Source organism: Musa acuminata, chromosome BXJ1-11, assembly GCF_036884655.1.
Source record: "Musa acuminata AAA Group cultivar baxijiao chromosome BXJ1-11, Cavendish_Baxijiao_AAA, whole genome shotgun sequence".
Classification (NCBI taxonomy): domain Eukaryota; kingdom Viridiplantae; phylum Streptophyta; class Magnoliopsida; order Zingiberales; family Musaceae; genus Musa; species Musa acuminata.
Genome location: NC_088337.1, coordinates 3,965,164 through 3,982,530, shown reverse-complemented (window position 1 = coordinate 3,982,530; position 17,367 = coordinate 3,965,164). Strand labels below are relative to the sequence as shown.

At 38.2% G+C, this 17,367-nt stretch overlaps 2 protein-coding genes and 1 non-coding gene across 6 annotated transcripts; 1 reads left to right on the top strand and 2 right to left on the bottom strand.

Annotated features, from left to right (window-relative positions):
- Positions 1-747: 747 nt before the first annotated feature.
- LOC135596931 (transcription factor bHLH149-like) lies at positions 748-10,659 on the top strand. 4 transcript variants are annotated; one of them, XM_065089224.1, is made up of 8 exons: positions 748-901; positions 1,041-1,692; positions 4,294-4,979; positions 5,535-5,796; positions 5,869-5,945; positions 6,806-7,502; positions 10,049-10,193; positions 10,384-10,659. In XM_065089224.1, the coding sequence occupies exon 2, from the start codon at positions 1,094-1,096 to the stop codon at positions 1,670-1,672; it is 579 nt and encodes a 192-aa protein (XP_064945296.1). In that variant the 5' UTR covers positions 748-901; positions 1,041-1,093; the 3' UTR covers positions 1,673-1,692; positions 4,294-4,979; positions 5,535-5,796; positions 5,869-5,945; positions 6,806-7,502; positions 10,049-10,193; positions 10,384-10,659. The 4 variants fall into 4 exon arrangements, with proteins under 4 accessions (XP_064945296.1, XP_064945295.1, XP_064945293.1 ...); XM_065089223.1 differs by having other exon boundaries at positions 1,041-2,725; XM_065089221.1 differs by lacking the exons at positions 748-901; positions 1,041-1,692; positions 4,294-4,979 and having other exon boundaries at positions 5,566-5,796.
- LOC103970888 (LOB domain-containing protein 24-like) lies at positions 4,276-5,760 on the bottom strand. The gene is made up of 2 exons (XM_009384808.3): positions 5,605-5,760; positions 4,276-4,593 (listed from the first exon to the last, which is right to left on the bottom strand). Exons 1-2 carry the CDS (start codon positions 5,758-5,760, stop codon positions 4,276-4,278), a joined length of 474 nt encoding a protein of 157 aa, XP_009383083.2.
- Positions 10,660-14,891: 4,232 nt separating the features above from the next.
- TRNAG-UCC (transfer RNA glycine (anticodon UCC)) lies at positions 14,892-14,963 on the bottom strand. The gene has a single exon. It is a non-coding gene; the product is annotated as a tRNA-Gly (tRNA).
- Positions 14,964-17,367: the final 2,404 nt, after the last annotated feature.

The window sequence follows — 17,367 nt, the reverse complement described above, 5'->3', positions numbered from 1 at the left end:
TGAACTCATTCCACCACCAGACACATTTAAGCTGACTACTGACATTTTTGTCTGGAAACCTGCTAATTGCTCACACAAGGGAACCGGAGACCACATTGCCTTCTCCGGTGGCCTACAGGAAACGGTATGCGAGGTGAACATGGAAGGGGTAACCTGATTTCAAGTGTTCACGAGTGAGTAGTCTCATCCAATTCACCTGATGACGGCAATCCACTTCCACATTGATTGCAGCAACTGCAACACCCACGTTTCTAAAGCTTGCAGATGAAAAGAAGCCATCAGCAAAAGCACACTCCTCTGTTGCCGTACTCGCGCACTTTCGTAATGCCTGTTCACTTTTATGCAACAGTCGGGAGCGAGTGACAGGGACAACGAAAGCCGGTCAAATCTGCTTGGTAAAGAAGGAAGCATATCAGGGAGTCAAGGCAGTCTCGCAAACTTGATCTCAGAATATATTGATTTACTACTTACTTGTGAAGAGATAAATCATGTTTACTACTTGGGTATTACTGCAACGGTCAACTTAACTGGTGACAGCAGAATCAGGGAGGTTGCCATGTCGATGGCCACATCGCAGCCGTCGACGACCTAATGGCGCGATCTGGGCCATGTGATGGCAAGGGAACGGCCGAAGGAGATCGTTTGCTCCGCTGCGGAGCGTTGGGTGAGGCGACGGCGCGGGTAAAATGGTCAATTAACGTGAGAGATAAATACAGGCGCCGAGGCTCGTCGTGACGTGTCCTGTTGTTACCACCCGCCCTTTCCTATATAACACTGCCCCGCCAGCCTCCTCCGCTGTCCGCTTACCTTCCCCCTTCTCTTCCGGGCCAGTTCGGTCGATCGGAACTGAATCCCGCATTTGTACTTCCTTCCCTTTCCCTTTCGTTGGAGGATTTCTGAGGTAAGAACCCTAATCGATTTCTGTTGCTTTCGGTTCTTTGGATCTTGGTATCGTCCGGTGAATCGAGCTCTTCTTGATGGAGGATATGGCCACGGGACCTGGGTGTTTGTTGATCGATTTGATCGTTTTGGTGTTGCAGGAGATTGGAACTTGGCTGGATATCTTAAGGGATTTAGGTCTTTGAGGCTTGGGATGACGATCTCGAATGGGGACGGGGATTCGGCAGCTAAGGATGGCAGAAGGGAGAGGAAGCGGAAGCGCCGGGCGGAGCCATCACTGGTTAAGTGGAAGACGGAGGGCGAGCAGAAGACCTACTCCTCCAAGCTCATCGAGGCCCTCCGGCGCGTGCGCCGATCATCTGCTACGGGAGCGGCGTCAGCGGCCACGGACCACTCGCGTAGCCGCGCCGTACGGGAGGCGGCGGACCGGGCGCTGGCGGCCGCGGCGCGAGGCCGGACGCGGTGGAGCCGCGCGATCCTCTGCGGCCGGACGCTCAAGCGCAGGGTCCTTCCGCGGGCCGGCCGACCGAAACCCGTCGGGCCGGCCCGGGCGGCGGAGAGGAGCAAGCCGCCGGCCCTGAAGACGAAGGCGAGGGTCCTAGGCCGGCTGGTCCCCGGCTGCCGCAAGCTGCCCTTGCCATCGCTTCTAGAGGAGGTATCGGACTACATCGCGGCGCTCGAGATGCAGGTCCGGGCCATGAGCGTGATCGCAGAGGCCCTCTCTGCCGTCGGCGGAGCCCCGTCACCGGCTCAAACGGAGGGGCCGATATGAATCGGATGCGATCGCCGAAGGTCCTCCTCTTCTCCTCTCTATTTTTGCTGCTAATCTTTGATTTGCTGTCGCCGGTAGCTCCGCATTTTGTTTAGTATGTGCACTACTCTCTGGCTTTCGTTTTCTCCTTTCTTCTCTTTCGAAGGAGCTCCACTTCACATGTTACCCACACCATTTCATATTTGCATTCCACCTATTTCATCGATCAAGAAACTGAGTTACCGCTGTAATTTATGGAAAGATAATATGTATATTGGTCTTGGTGGATTGGGACATAACTCTATGTATGTGTACATCTGTTTGAGCCACATCCGTCAGGGTGGAGGTCAATTGGAACAATCATCATCATCTACTTACACTCGTGAGAGTCTTTGGATTCCCCTTGTTTGAGTGATGGAAGGAAATGTACATGTGCAAGTGGATAGAATTCATGTGAATCCGACTTTACAGCAAGGAGAGAGAAGCGTTCGAGGCATTGGATGGCTGGGTCCGAAGGCAAAGGTGAGGGTAACAAACAAAGCAGACGTAACTGTGTCAACTGCACAGCACATGGATGTTGAGGAGGTTGAGAATAGATCCATGTGAGGGGGTGCCATGGGTTCATGGTGCCCTTTCTCTGCCCTCTCTCTGCCTGTTGCCAACATGAGACATGTTTTTACTGCCATCACGATAACAGACTCCACGGAGGCTTCCAAGGGAGTGAGGAGAATATTAACTGGCACCTTTAGAAAGATAATTTTATAAGATTAAAAATTTAAAAAAAATACTTTTATTGAAGTAATCGAATTAAATATTTTATTTTTATAAATATAAAAAAAAAAAAATTAATATAATTTGTGAAAGTATAAAAATTGGGATGAGTAGTAATAGCCCGATCGGAGACTGCTCCTTTCCCTACGCACACCCGCACGGTCAAGCAGATCCAGGCCGTCCACCCTCTTGAGAGCTTCACCGCCTCGACGTCTGCCGTCGAGAAGCGCCGTCGCTGCGGCCAGATCGAGTAGCTTATCGAGGAGGCCGAGGACGAGCTCAAGCTCGTCGCCGAGATGATCGGTCCGTCCCTGCCTTCTTTCCTTCGTTATCATGTCGATTCCTTTTGCTTGAGATCGGTCTCATGGCACTCGATCCCTGTCTGCGACTTGAGGCTTTTAAGTTTGAGAGTTTATGTGCGTTCTTTTCGTTGCTAATTTTGATCTTGGATGGAAATTCTTCACAAATTTAGTGGAAAATAAGTAGATTTTTAGGGTTAGTGTGCTGTAGAGATGCTTCCAAAGAAAAAAAAAAAAAGATCCTTTTTTTCTTTTCCATTTTTCTTTTAGGGAATATCTGAAGGTCATCGACCGGATGTTTGGTTCTGATTTCATGTTCATTTGGTTGGATATGTCACTTAAGGTGGAAATTGTCTTTGAAAGCATCAGACAAGAAATTTAGGCATGGGTGACTTTTGCATTTCCAGTTTGTTCTGCTGGTGTTGGATCCAGCCATCGAGTTGGTTAGGATGGATAGTAATTCTGTGATGGGAAGACTGAGTTCCCCTTCCCTAAACTTTGTGTTGCTTTGTGGAAAATTCCATTGGCAATTATCATGAACTGTGTTCTTCGCATGAGCAGCCTAGGGACATATCTCTTCCTTTAGGAAGCAGTTTTGGTAGAAGAGTTGCCCAATGTTTAAATTAAATTTTCTTTCATTGAGGTACTTGATCTGTCATTACTCCATTTAAACATGATAATTTTGAAATATTAGTGGGAAGTTGCAATTTTTCTAATGTCTTAATTTAGTGCTATGTTGAAATTAAGAAAAGATTTGAATAGACTTATAAGCTTTACATGTGCCTGCAACCATTAATTTGTGTTTATGTATCTTTATCCAGCGGTGTAGGCTCAACAAAATTAAGATATTAGAGTCGACCTAGTGTTGAGTATGATGAGGGGATTGAGTAGAAAAGGACTATTTGTGGATGGATTTGTATGGTACATCTTGGTATGGATCTACCATTGTGTTGGACCTCTCATGCACCATGATAGGATTTGATTTTGGATTATGTTGGTTCTTGACACTTGAATGGGGAAGATTGTAATGTATCCCACATCAAAAGTGGGAGTAGGCTTGAATGGGTTTATGAGGATTAGATGAATTCCTACCATTAACTTAGACAAAAGTATTTTTTACCAGTGATTCAATTTAAACAAAGTTGATGGGTCATGGGTCATGACAATTTTAGTTACAATTTGATTTGATATTTAGGACCAGAAATATGTTGGATGACGTTGTCAATTTATCTAGACTGGGAGTCATACAATATGCTTCTCGAAAGAGTATCCAACCATGGATTCCTTGTACTTCTATTTGGCCCAAATTTCTCTGAAAATACTCGTAGAATAGAATATAGCGGCATGCTTATGACAAAGTAGATTCGATTGTTATCTTGAGACTTCACTCATTCAGCTTATTTCTTCAGTGCAATGCTTTTGGTCTAGCATCAACAAGCTGTTATTGTTTATTTCTTCTGCTCATGCTTTGAGGGTTAACAACATCTTAGAACAATTGTCAGAAGAATAAAAAAGAAAACAGGTATTCTGGTTTGCATCATCTTATAAGAGCCTTTAAAAATGCCTTCGCAGGGTCTCCTGTGAGATGTCATCTCGCTGGTAGAGACCAGGGAAGGGTGGTTGACTTGGAACCAAATGCCCGTCCTCCACCAAGCATTGGGCCGCAGCTATTTGATTGGGTTGGGACTGTGCTTGGGAGGCGTACATGGTGATCTGAGCTTGTGTCTCAGCTAGCTCACGTTGAACGACACTAATCTCCCTCTGCAACATTGAGATGAACCCAACACTCCCATAAACCGGATCCTGCACACGCCAGTAGGCCTCCATCGCAATGGCATCTGCGGCTTGTCTTCTGTGCTCCACTGGAATTTGCTGCGAGATGCACATTCTGATGTCAGTATCTTCTTAAAATGTGGCACACAACTTCAATGCCTTTACTGTTAGTTTTATGACTTGGTAAGGGTGTCTTTAAGGTTATAAGGAAATATTTCCCACAGAATTCTAGACATGCAAGGTTGAATTGTCATCATGAAGAGGGTATACGTTATTCTATTAGTGATGTTACTGATAACTACTTGTTGGTTGATTGCAGGTTCTCCAATAGAACAATACAGTGAGGCAGCTGCAATCAGGGAAGGTCTCCAGTATCTTTTTAAGAGATAAAAATGCGAAGAATGCATGTTGAAGCAGATCCAAAGACGACGATATACATCTAAGACATACTGTGGACTTCAAATTCTCACAAGTATACTGGCAAGGTAATAGGATTGTTAACTAGTTGGCAAATTGTCAAACCGATACAATTAGTGTTTTTGGGACCGGAATGATTCTTTTAATCTTTGTACTCTGATGTGAAGGCAGTAGGATTATTAACTAGTTGGCAAAATGTCTAACCTATAAAATTAGTTTGTCGGGACCGGAATGACTCATTTTATCTTTATACTCTGATGTAAAGAGAGATTTTTGAATCCGTTTTGCAAAGTAATATATTTTCTTTTTAATGAAAAAAATCGCATTGAGATAGTTGGATTGTTACATTAGCAGCCTAACTTGGACTAAGAAACTAATCACTACTGGGAGAAAACCAGGTGTTCACCACCGCTAAAATTACACTAATTTTGCTAATATTAATTCAGATATAAGCTCCTTCCAAAACACCATCATCATTAGCAACATCATTTTTTGATGGACTCACATCAGTTTTTTCTTCTTTTTCTTATATTTGAACCTTGCTAAATTCTTCCCTTGTATCAAATTAAATAAGTCTTAGAGGTGCAGCAAATTCTATCAAAATAACATAGAAATTGCAGCAGTTCACGGTAGTTGTGATCATGAACTGGTGATTGCAACCACAAGGAGAAGTGTTGGAGGAAGAACACAAACCTGCAGCATTCGAGCGACGTTGCTGGCCCCAAAGATTCTGTGAACGCAGGCAAATCTATGGGGGTTGGCGGAGGGGAAGTAAGGCGCCAACACGCAGTCCTCACAGCATCTCCTCCTCAGATACCGACACGCCGCGCATCGAGTTGGATTCGACATGGCGGCTCACGTTGTCGGCGCTTCTTAGATTGACCGGTAGATCCCCCCAAAATCTATTACTGAATTTTCTGTTAGATTTTCTGCTGATCCATTGAGATCCTTGTGGAGATTTATTGCGACGGAGGGAGCTCCCCATCAAGGAAAGCTCAACGGCTAGTGATTTGAACAGGAGAGGGAAGAACATGGTATGTGAGCAGGAGCGGTCAAACTTCCTTCAAGTCAACGTTCAATTTTTAGCACATTTTTTAATCAATTTAATCGAGTATATATATATATATATATATATCTTATGTCGGAACATGGCACGTTCTTAGCATCCACAGCTGCTGACCTGACAGTGTGTGTCACGTGGCGTTATCCAAAGAAAACTTGAGAACATTCCTATAAGGGATCCGATGTCCACATCTGCGTCGTTGGAACCGGTTTAGATCACCGAGTTCCCGCGGATCATCTGCTGGCTTCCTCTTCCTTGCTATTTCATCGCCTCTCTCTTCTCTCTCTCTTTTTCATAATTTATATTTATTTTTCCGTCTTTATATTTACTTTGTTTGAGCCTCACCGACACACCTTCGAATCCTCCTCGTACGGAAACCCTAATCCCATTCGTCTTCTTTACCCTAATCTCTCGCCCTTTCTCTCTAGGATTTGAGGAGGAGTTGTGTCGTTTTTTGTGTGGAGTGGGCGATATGCTGGTGCCATTATCTGGATTTGATCGAATGATTCGTTTCATGGGGAAAAAATGGTATGAGCTGCCGATCTAACTTGGTTGTTTGGTAGGGGGGTTGTTCTTGCATAAATTCTTGTCCGATTTGACGCATCTTGGCGGCGTTTGTCTTGCAAAGCTCCTTCTTTTTCCCTTTCCTATAAAAGATATATTTTTTTTCGAAGATAAAAGATCTGGTCTTTTCGGTTTGAGGAAGAACATTGGGTTTCCTAGGAGATGCATCAGCTGCATTTTGAGATTTTGGGATGTTAATTCTCGATTTCAGGCATTAGAGTTTGTCTTTCTTTGGGGCATGATTCTAAATTTAACTGATTTATGCAGGAAGATGTGATTTTTGAGATGATTGGCGGCGTTCTAAATGGTTATTCGTAGATATGCTGACGATATTGTATAGGTTGCGTTGCGGCTTTAAAGGATAAGGGAGTAAGAAGCCTCTTTTGTGATTAGTAGTTTTGAATTTTGTTTATCATGGATGCACAGAGATCAATCGAGAGAGATGTTGTTGTGGATCTGGAAAGTGGCATGAATGCACTAATCAACCAACGAGAGGGAGCAAAAGATGTGGACTTGAGTGCGGGGCAGGGGAGAAGAGTGATGAATAAGGGATGGGGTGGTCTTATGGGCATCGATGGGTTCATGCATGTTGAAGAAGCTGCGAAATCAGCAAACATTATGACAAGTTGTTCTGCGCTTCCTCTGACAAATGCTGAAGCTTCAGTGGACAAGAGAGACAGAGGAGAGGAAGGCCCAAACCTGTTGGAGAAGAAGGTGGGAGCCGAGAAGACTAAAAAGAAGGGCTGTAAGAAGCCTCCAAAACCTCCCCGGCCTCCCAAGTCACCACCTTTGGATGCTGCTGATCAGAAGCTGATAAGGGAGATCTCTGAGCTTGCCATGATGAAGCGGGCAAGGATCGAGCGAATGAAACTGAAGATGAAGAATGCCAAGTCGACATCTTCTAATGGCAACTTGTGTGCCTTGGTTGTTACCATTCTTTTCTGCCTTGTTATAATCTGGCAAGGTATACTGCATCCTTGATTTTCGATGCCCATGAATTATCTGGAAAGTTGTTACTTATAATACCACGATTGGCAAATTGTATCTACTAACTGGTACACAATCTTCTGAAGAATTCGTTCCTCTTTGACATATATATTCATGTCCTTTGTTTATCAAATGTTGATGTTGGATCCCTTCAAATAGCACAGATAGAGTATTCTACTAATTGTCATCGTCTATGTGCATTGGCGCAGAAAAGGAATTTGTCGACTAGTCCACCACTAGGCACAAGAATAACTTGTTTATTCTGCTTGATATCCATACATACATAACCTGAGATTCTTGCTGATCTAACAACACAATATTGAACAAGAATAGGAAAAATTGAAGCTTTGTGCTTTTCCTTTCCCTCTTTATCTGTTATTTCTTCTGTGTGTTGGATGTTGAGAGTGATACTACCATAAATCAAGTCCAAGGTTGCACCAGAATAACATGATTAATCAGAGTCAATAAAACAAGAAACAAATTTTCACCTGGTCTTCAAATGAGTCGATCACTCCATCTTTTGGTCACTGTGAATTGACAGTGAGGATATTTTAACAGAAAGGTTTATGTATATTGATATGCAAAACTATGTACCAATAGTTTATGCTTTATTCCGGAGTGACCAAGTCATGACATCATCAAGAAGATATGTATAATAACAATATGAAGAAAAATATATTTGCTTGGAATATGACATTAATATTTAGATAACGATTCTTCTGTCATTTGAGAAGTTTCTTTTGTCTATTTTGGAAATGGGAATACAGCTTCGGCTTCACTAGTATAGAATTGAAATCCTCCTTGAAGGAAATTTTATTTAGAAATGATAATTGACAGGAGTAAAGAATTGCTATGAATCTAAGACCACCTTGGTGCATATCGTCGTGCATGTTTGTTAGAATCCATATATTGATCAACACTTGCGATTTTATTATCTTTTTTCCTGCAACTTCTATAACTGTATGTTATATTCAGTTACGTCGTTTGGGTTAATTTGGTCGATATGGCTTACCTGCTGCAAATTTTTGTCTGTTTTTATCCCATTCATTCAATAGAATCTTTTCATTTTATAGAGGAGTTTATTTTTAAAGATTTCCATGTGGTACTTGGGCCATCTGTCTAATTTTAAGCCTTTCCAATGACATGTATGACCGGCAACTTAATCACCATACAAAGACTATATTATACTTTGTTGAATATGGTTTAAGCTTACTGAGCTTAATAAATAGGCATTTGTGGATTTTGTGTCTTTAACTATTCTAAGAATGGTTTTGGATGATTTTACTCTGGTCCTATCAAAAGAAGGGGCAGCTGAAAGTGGTGCAGCTGGACACAGAATCAATGTTCAATTTTTGTTTTCTAAGCCAATAATAATATCTGGGTGCTATGGGATAAAGATGGTTAACCTTTCTCAGATGCCTAAACAGCCATCTATGGTGTCAATGCTCATAGCTTTTGTTTTCCTTGCAATATCTAACCCCAAATTATGGCTGACAATTGATTCAGATTGTTTATGTGTCTTCTTCAATCATGTATCGAGTTTAATGATGTTCACTACCATAGCTTTCCTTTTGTTACTGTCATGTATTATTTATGATATTGGTATCAATTTTTTTCCCAATTTCTTAAGGTTTAATTGATTTAGATTTTAGCATATTCAGATGCAACTTGATTTGGCTTAGTTAAGTGCATTAAACTGCTTATTAGTTTGATTTCATCTTTGTTAATATTTGGTTGGGTTAAGGTTTAATTAAGTTTGATCTTGGTGCATTGAGATGTAAGCTGACTTGAATTTAGTTAATGACATTAAACTGCTCATTAGTTTATGCAGTTTCATGAATATTATGCTGAATGCATGATTATATAAGTTAGAAACAGCCAGGTCCAATGTAGGCTGGAAATAAATTAAAGCAAGCTCGATCTGTTTTGCGTCTCCACCATTTGTGTCTTGGTTTATGACTTTTGGTTGTTTATATAGCAATAAGCACTGAAGGTGAAAATATTAAAATAGTTTCTTAGGATTAAACTGTGGTATCTTTCTATTTATGTCCGCAAAATGGTATATTGCTTACCCTGTGCACTATGGATCATGAAACAGTCATTTTTGGATCAAGTGTTTTTATTTTTATACTAAAAATTAGTTATTTGATGATTGCATATTGAATAGGACATTTTGTGTGGTAGGTTCTGTATTCTTTAGTTGCAGAAGTTTATGATGAAAAGTTCGACAAGCTTCCAGGATATTGGGGTTATGCCTTTCCAATATAATCATTAAATAACTGACAAAAATCTCGATTATGAACCCGTGGAGATCAGTGGAATAATGGCATTATATGTTTCACTAATTGGTTTACTTGTCACCTAAATTATTAATCATTCAATCGTGTCGATACTTAAACTTTATAGGAGCTCTGCTATTGCAAGTTATGATGTACTTGGATCCTGCACAGCTAACATCTATTTGGTGAAGCTTCTTCTATTCATACTATTGTCATGGTTCTGATAGGAGCATGGTTCTGACAGGAGCTTTCTCTGGAGGCAATTCTACTGCTGGATTTCATGGTTCCCCTGAATCTTCCCTAAGGATTGGCAGTGGATTGATCTCCGTTCGAATCCACAAGAAGGCCTCGGAAAATGGCCGTAATATGCCTTACTCAGCAACTCCAAAGTATGATGCTCTTTTGCTTTCACTGTTTGTAATTATCTATGTTAAATCTTTATTTGGAAGAGTTATGTCTAAAATAGTTTGTATCGTTCCACCCACATAGCGATAAATGCAACTACTGATCATGGCAAGAACAGTCTGAACTATACTATTCTGTTACTAATTTCTGTGGCATGTTTACTTGTGATTGCAGTAACGGGGAACCAGTTTCTTGATGAGATTACCATTTGAAAGCGAGCAGACTTCTGAAGATTCAAACTCAAATCCTGCAATCCCAGAGATAGTAACCTTCATCAGACCTCATTCTAAACGACTTATTTCTCCTTTTTCTTCTTTTATTTTTCGGAGGCCGATATCTGCATTGTGTTTTCTCGTTATTATGGTTTGTACATATGAGCAGACAACTCCTTTCAGAACACATGCATTTTGTAAATGATAGGAAGCTCCTGCTATTTGTTCTTGCCTTCAACTACTTGTCCTTGCAACTTTTGGCATGTTCTTGAGCAGATGACCTTTGTTCATGTTCTTTGATCTTTTGCCCTCATGTTTAGATTCTTGATATTCTAAAAGAAGCTCAGGATTATTTTTAGTAAAAAAATAATTAAGGTAACATTTCCGATAATAAGTTTTTGGTGTTGGAATTACATTTATTAAGAAAATATAAAGATATTTATTGTATCAAGAGATGAAATATATTAAAGGCTTATAAAAAAATAAATTAAATTAATTATTGGTTAAATAATTTTTTTGAAAAGAGTGATTCATATTGTATCTGCGGTCTATATAAATCTCATATGTTACGTCATGAAATATATAGAGTTTTTTAGTGAAATATAAAATATTTTACTTTGTTCTACTCTTTTTTTTGTGTGATAGTTCCATCTCTTTTCTTTAGTTGGTTCAATATTTGGTTTTAGAGCTTAGGTTTAGCTATGACGTATTTCTTAAGTACCATTCAACTCCAAATTTTTAGATTGACAAAAGAAAATTATAATATATATTCATATGATATATTCAAATGAAGTATATCCAAATGAAGATTTTTCTAAGCTTCTTATATGGAAGTTTGTAGAAGGATTTGTTGAATCAAATCAAACAGAAAAAGAGCAATGTTTGAGATCATCGTTTTAGTAAATACTTCAAAAGAGGCTTAGGAAATGTTTCAAAAAGTATTTGGTAGCGTGGATAAGGTAAAAAAGCTTGGTTTGTAAGTTTTAAGAGCTGAGTTTAAAAAATTATAACAAATAATTGAAGAGTCTAAATATTTAGAACAAATATCTTTAAAATAACTATTGGGTTCTCTTTAAATTCATGAACAAAAGCTTACAAAAAAAGAGTAGAAGAAAAATGTATAGAACCAGCATTATAAACTAAGTTTACTCCTTTAAACAAACGTAAATCAAAATCTCAAAAAGAAAGATGTCGTAGACAAAGAGGAGGAGGTGACAAAAATCAGATCAATCAAGAATCTCGAAACAATGAAGGTGGTGGAGCTTGTGGTCGAGGCCGTGGACGTGACAAAAATTTTAAAAGATCTAAAATATAATGTTATGTTTTCAAAAGGTATGGGCACTACTCCTTTGAATATTATTATAATATTAACAATCAATATGATAAGATAAATTTTATTTAAAAAAGAGAAGAACAAAAATTATGTTTTACTAATGACTTATGATAATTTGAAAGAAGATTGATCTATGACATTATATCTAGATATAAGAGTTTTAATTCACATGTGTAACATCAAACAACTATTTTTTTAAAATACATATAACTTATTTCAGGGTAATTACTTTAAAAATGTTATGATATTGAGATGAAAGATATGATTCTTTTAATTCGTGATAAGAATTAAACATTAATCTAAAAAATAATGAAGAATATAATGTTTTCTTTATATTTATGTATTTTTTATCAATCAAATTGTTTTAAAACTAATATTGAGGACAATTCTATATTATGACATCATAAATATGTTCACTTAAATTTTAAGGCTTATAAAATTTCTAGAGAAGTATAATATGGTGATATGATTGTCAAGAATTGATCACACATCAAAATTATATGAAATATATATTATGAGAAAACAAGAAAGAAAGTCTTTCAAATTAAGAAGAACAAAAGGAACATGACATTGACTTGGATCTAGTGCACTCAATGTTTTTGATCTTATCAATATAGTATCACTTAGAGAAAGTAGGTATTTTCTTACATTCACTAATGATCATAGTGGTAAAACTTAGGTTTACATGTTAAAGGAAAAGAAAGAAGTTTTAAACAATTTAAATAATTTAAGAATTTGATTGAAAGATAAAGTTGTTATAAGATTAAATATTTAAAAATAGATAGGGGTATTAAATAATATCAAATGAATTTAAAATTTTTTATAAAAATAATAAAATTTTACATCAATTCACTATGTCATTCACACCTTAACAAAATGGTATCTAAGAAAGAAAAACTATGACTATACTTAATATAGTCTAATGCATCTCACGAGAAAGAAGAATTCTTAAAAAAATTTGGGAGATATTGTTGCTTATGTAGTTTATTTACTTAATTGGTTTCGATAAGATGAATTGACAATATTATACCAAAAGAAGTATGGAGCTTACATAAACTTAGAATTGATCATTTGAGAATTTTTGGAAGTGTTGCTTGGGGAGATGTCATGCATACCTCAATAAAATGGTGTCTTAGAAAGAAAAATTAGAACTATACTTAATATGGTTCGATACATGTTAAAGGAAAGAAGAATTCCTAAAAAAATTTGAAGAGATATTGTTATTTATGTAATTTATTTGCTTAATAGGTTTTAGACGAATTGATAATGTTACACTAGAAGAAGTGAAGCTTATAGAAATCAAGAGCCAATTATTTGAGAATTTTCACAAGTGTTACATTTACTAAAATATTAAAAGAAAATAGAGCAAAACTTGAGGATAAAAGTTAAAAATACATTTTGTTAGATTATGTTGAGAATTCCAATGGTTATAAATTCTACGATCCTATCACAAATAAAATTGTGATGTCAAAAGATGTTAGCATTTAATGAACAACAAATTTGGGACTAAAAATATAATGAGCAGCATAAGAAAGCAACAACTTTAGAAGAAGATGATATAATACAAGCAAGATCGAAGAGTCTTTACTTAAATCATCACCTAGATCGGTTAGGTCAAATGATTCAAAAAGTCAAATTATAGGAGGATAAGAATGAATCAATAGCTATATGATGTGACTCGAATGATTGATATTAACGATGATGAGTTTTATTTATTTTATCTTTTTATAGGATATGATCCATTAACCTTCAAATAAGCTTATAGAGAAGAAAAATATTGACAAGCTATGAATGAGAAAAATTATGCTATTAATAAAAATAATACATGGGAGTTGACTACACTTCTAAAGACCACCAATCAATCGGTGTTAAGTGGATCTTCAAAACAAAAAGAAATGCACAAGCAAAATGAAGAAATATAAAGTCTGAATGGTTGTAAAGGAATACAAACAATAATATGGGATCGACCATGAAATATTCACACCAATTGCTCGATTAGAGATAAAAATGTTACTTATCTCCCTAGCAACTCAAATAAAATAAAAAAATTTATAACTGGATGTCAAATTAGTATTTATCTCTCTACAAATACACATATGAAATATGGTACCAAGTTGACCAAGGTGAATGCAAATCAATTAATCCAACTTATTATAAAAGTCTAGTTGGATGTTTAAGATATTTGATATGCACTCGACCTGGTATACTATTTGGAGTTGGTTTAATAGTAGATACATGGAAGCTCCTGGAACATTTCATTTAAAGGTCGTCAAAAGAATTTTATGATATATTAAAGGGACAACTAAATATGACATATTCTATTCATCATCTAAAAAGTTGGAGCTCATTATATATAATGACAATGATTGCGTCGGAAGCTACGATGATCATAAAAGTATAATTAGATTTGTATTTTATTTGGTGAAGCTATATTCACATGGTCTTAAAAAAATATAATATATCATCACTCTATCGAGTTGTGAAGCAGAATATACAACATCTTCTTATGTTTGCCATACAGTTTGAGTAAGAAAACTACTCCAAGAATTTCATATGTCGTAGGAGAAGTCAATCAAAATTTATGTTAATAGCAAATCAGTTATTATCTTAGTCAAGAATTTAGTCTATCATGAAAAATCAAAACATAACGACACAAGATTTTATTTTATAAGAGACCATATAAAAAACAAAGAAGTGGAGTTACACAAAACAAGTGAATGAGTAGTCGATATACATATAATTTTTTTAAAATTAAAAATATTTTAATAACTTTGAAAGAAACTTGATAATAGAATAACTTTAAGGAGGGAGAATGTTAGAATTAAACTTATCAAAAAAATTATAAAGATGTTCATAGGTGAAATATATTAAAGACATGTAGAAGAATAAATCAAATTAACTATTGATTCTTAAAAGAGTTTATTGGAAAAGAGTGATTCAATCTAAATATAATGTATAACTATATAAACCCGGGTCATGAAATAGAGTTTTTGAAGCTATAAAAAGCTTTTAAATGAAACACAGATTATTTTATCTTGCCTTACTCTTTATATATATATATATATATATATATATATATATATATATATATATATATATATATATATATATATTAAAATTCGAAAAGTTACTAGTAATGCGTCTGCCGGGAATCGAACCCGGATCTATTGCTTGGAAGGCAATTATCCTAACCTTTGGACTACAGACGCTCTTTTGATATTGGCGAACAAAGAATTTATTTAACCTTTATACGAGAATCTTGCTACTTATAATGTGTTAGCTGACATGGCTTCTGGCAGTTGTTATCGGATCGGATTCGGATGAGATAGACCGGGAACGATGGGCTAAAAGAAGGCTCCGTTTAACACCCTCCACCAGATCGTTCTTAGATTTCATATAAAACTACATGGCAACACATGATTGGGTCGTGGAGAGAGCCCCCACACCACCTCAAAGAACTCGAACAAAGAAAGTTGATCGCGGTCATATCAAAAGTGCTCAAGTTTATCCTCCAATTAGTAGAAAGAGCAAAAGGAAGATGCGATTCATGTTGATAGAACCAGATAAGGTGTAGATCATCATTGAAGTAGATGGGTGATTGTTACATATATACATGTAAATGATAACAGAGAGATTTTCTCTGATAAGAGAGAGATATTCTCAACTGCATAGCAGATGAGATTTCCTCAAAGGAAATCTCTCTGTTATCAGTTAAAGAAATATCCTCTTTCACTATGTATAAATAGACTTCACATGATACTACTTGAAGTGTGCCTTTTGCTTTATCCTTATAATTTCATTCTTCATTCTCTCATTCTATCATGGTATCAGAGCGGCGTTCTCCTCTTTGAGTCTTTCAACCTCACCCATCAGCTTCACGTCAGGCCATGGAAGCTGCTGCTGCATCATCATCTTCCCACCTTTCATCGCTGCCAGCGCCTCGTCACTGACCCTATGCTCCAGATCTGCTAGATCTGCTTCCGCGTGCTGGTCCATCGACCAGCTCCTGGCCTTCTCCCTCCAACGCCTCCGCCACCGCTATCCTCGACTCCGGCAACATTATCCTCACTGCTTCCGAGAGGACCTTCTAGGTGCAGGCCTCCCAGCAGCCAGCATCCTGCTCTGCCTTCGCAGAGACAAGCAGCCTTCGATCTGCAGTTGTCTTGCACAAAGCTGATCACGCCATTGGCTGCATAACTGCCCAGAGTCCCTCCTATAGAACTGCTGCATAGAAATCTACAGCTTTACACCATCTTGCATAGGTCTTTTCCTTCAACGAAGACCTTATTCTTTCACGGATCTTATTTGCCACAACCTCAGGTGACATTGATCTATACTAACACTTCTTTCTCCCTGATCATATCTTCCATATGTCATCATCATCTACCTCTGATGCTCCCATTACTGTTCCCGCAGGGAACCATAGTATCTTCCCACATACAAATCTTATCTCCATAAATACAGCAACCCTCATCCCCTTCAAATTATCCAACGGTGGTAATTACGCATCATGGCGTGCTCAATTCTCTAATATACTATTTGGCTATGATCTTCTAGGCTATGTCGATGGCTCTCTTCGTTGTCCACCGGCGATGCTCAACATCCCAGGCGCATCCGATCCAGTACCAAATCCGGATCACAAACTATGGTTACGCCAGGATCGCCTCATTCTTCAATTATTGTTCTTATCTTCTATTATTTCTATCATGGTATCAGAGCCACTTGCCTAGAGCAAGCTCTCTTCTTGTTGCCAATTCATCATTGGTGTTGCCACTTTGCGCCAACGTCCGTTCCCTTCCACTACAGCATCTCTAGTGCTGCTCATCAGCACTGCCCCACCTTGGTTGTTGTGATTGGAATGTTGAGGATGAGGAGGAGGAATAGTTGGTTTGGAGCTCATAGGTTCAGAAGGTGTCTTGGTCAAACCTTTGTTGACAATCTTGTTATACGAATTGCCCCTCCTTTTTTGAGTGACTTGAGCTGTGATGGATGGTCCTGGCGGTTTGTCCTCGCGCTTGAGATATATCTCAAAGTCAATCAGCTTGTCGAAAAGTTCTTCGAATGTGATTGGTGAATCACGCGCCCGTATTGCTGCTGCCAATTCCTTGTACTCGTCTCCGAGGCCATTGAGGATATGAACAGTAACTTCTTCATCACTGAGGGAATGACCTACCAAGGCCAAGTTATCGATGATAACCTTTATGTTATGTAGATAATCAGCAATATTACTTCCCTCTTGTTTTATCTTCATGAGGCTGGATAGAAGACTAAGAATGCGAGTGCGAGAACGATTGGCCAAGGTGGTTTGCAACTTGCGCCAAGCTTCAGTAGTGTCACATGAAGAAATGAGTGGGGCAAGGGATCCAGCGACCGAGGCTTGAATTGCTTGAAGAATGAGGCGATCCTGGCGTAACCATAGTTTGTGATCCGGATTTGGTACTGGATCGGATGCGCCTGGGATGTTGAGCATCGCCGGTGGACAACGAAGAGAGCCATCGACATAGCCTAGAAGATCATAGCCAAATAGTATATTAGAGAATTGAGCACGCCATGATGCGTAGTTACCACCGTTGGATAATTTGAAGGGGATGAGGGTTGCTGCATTTATGGAGA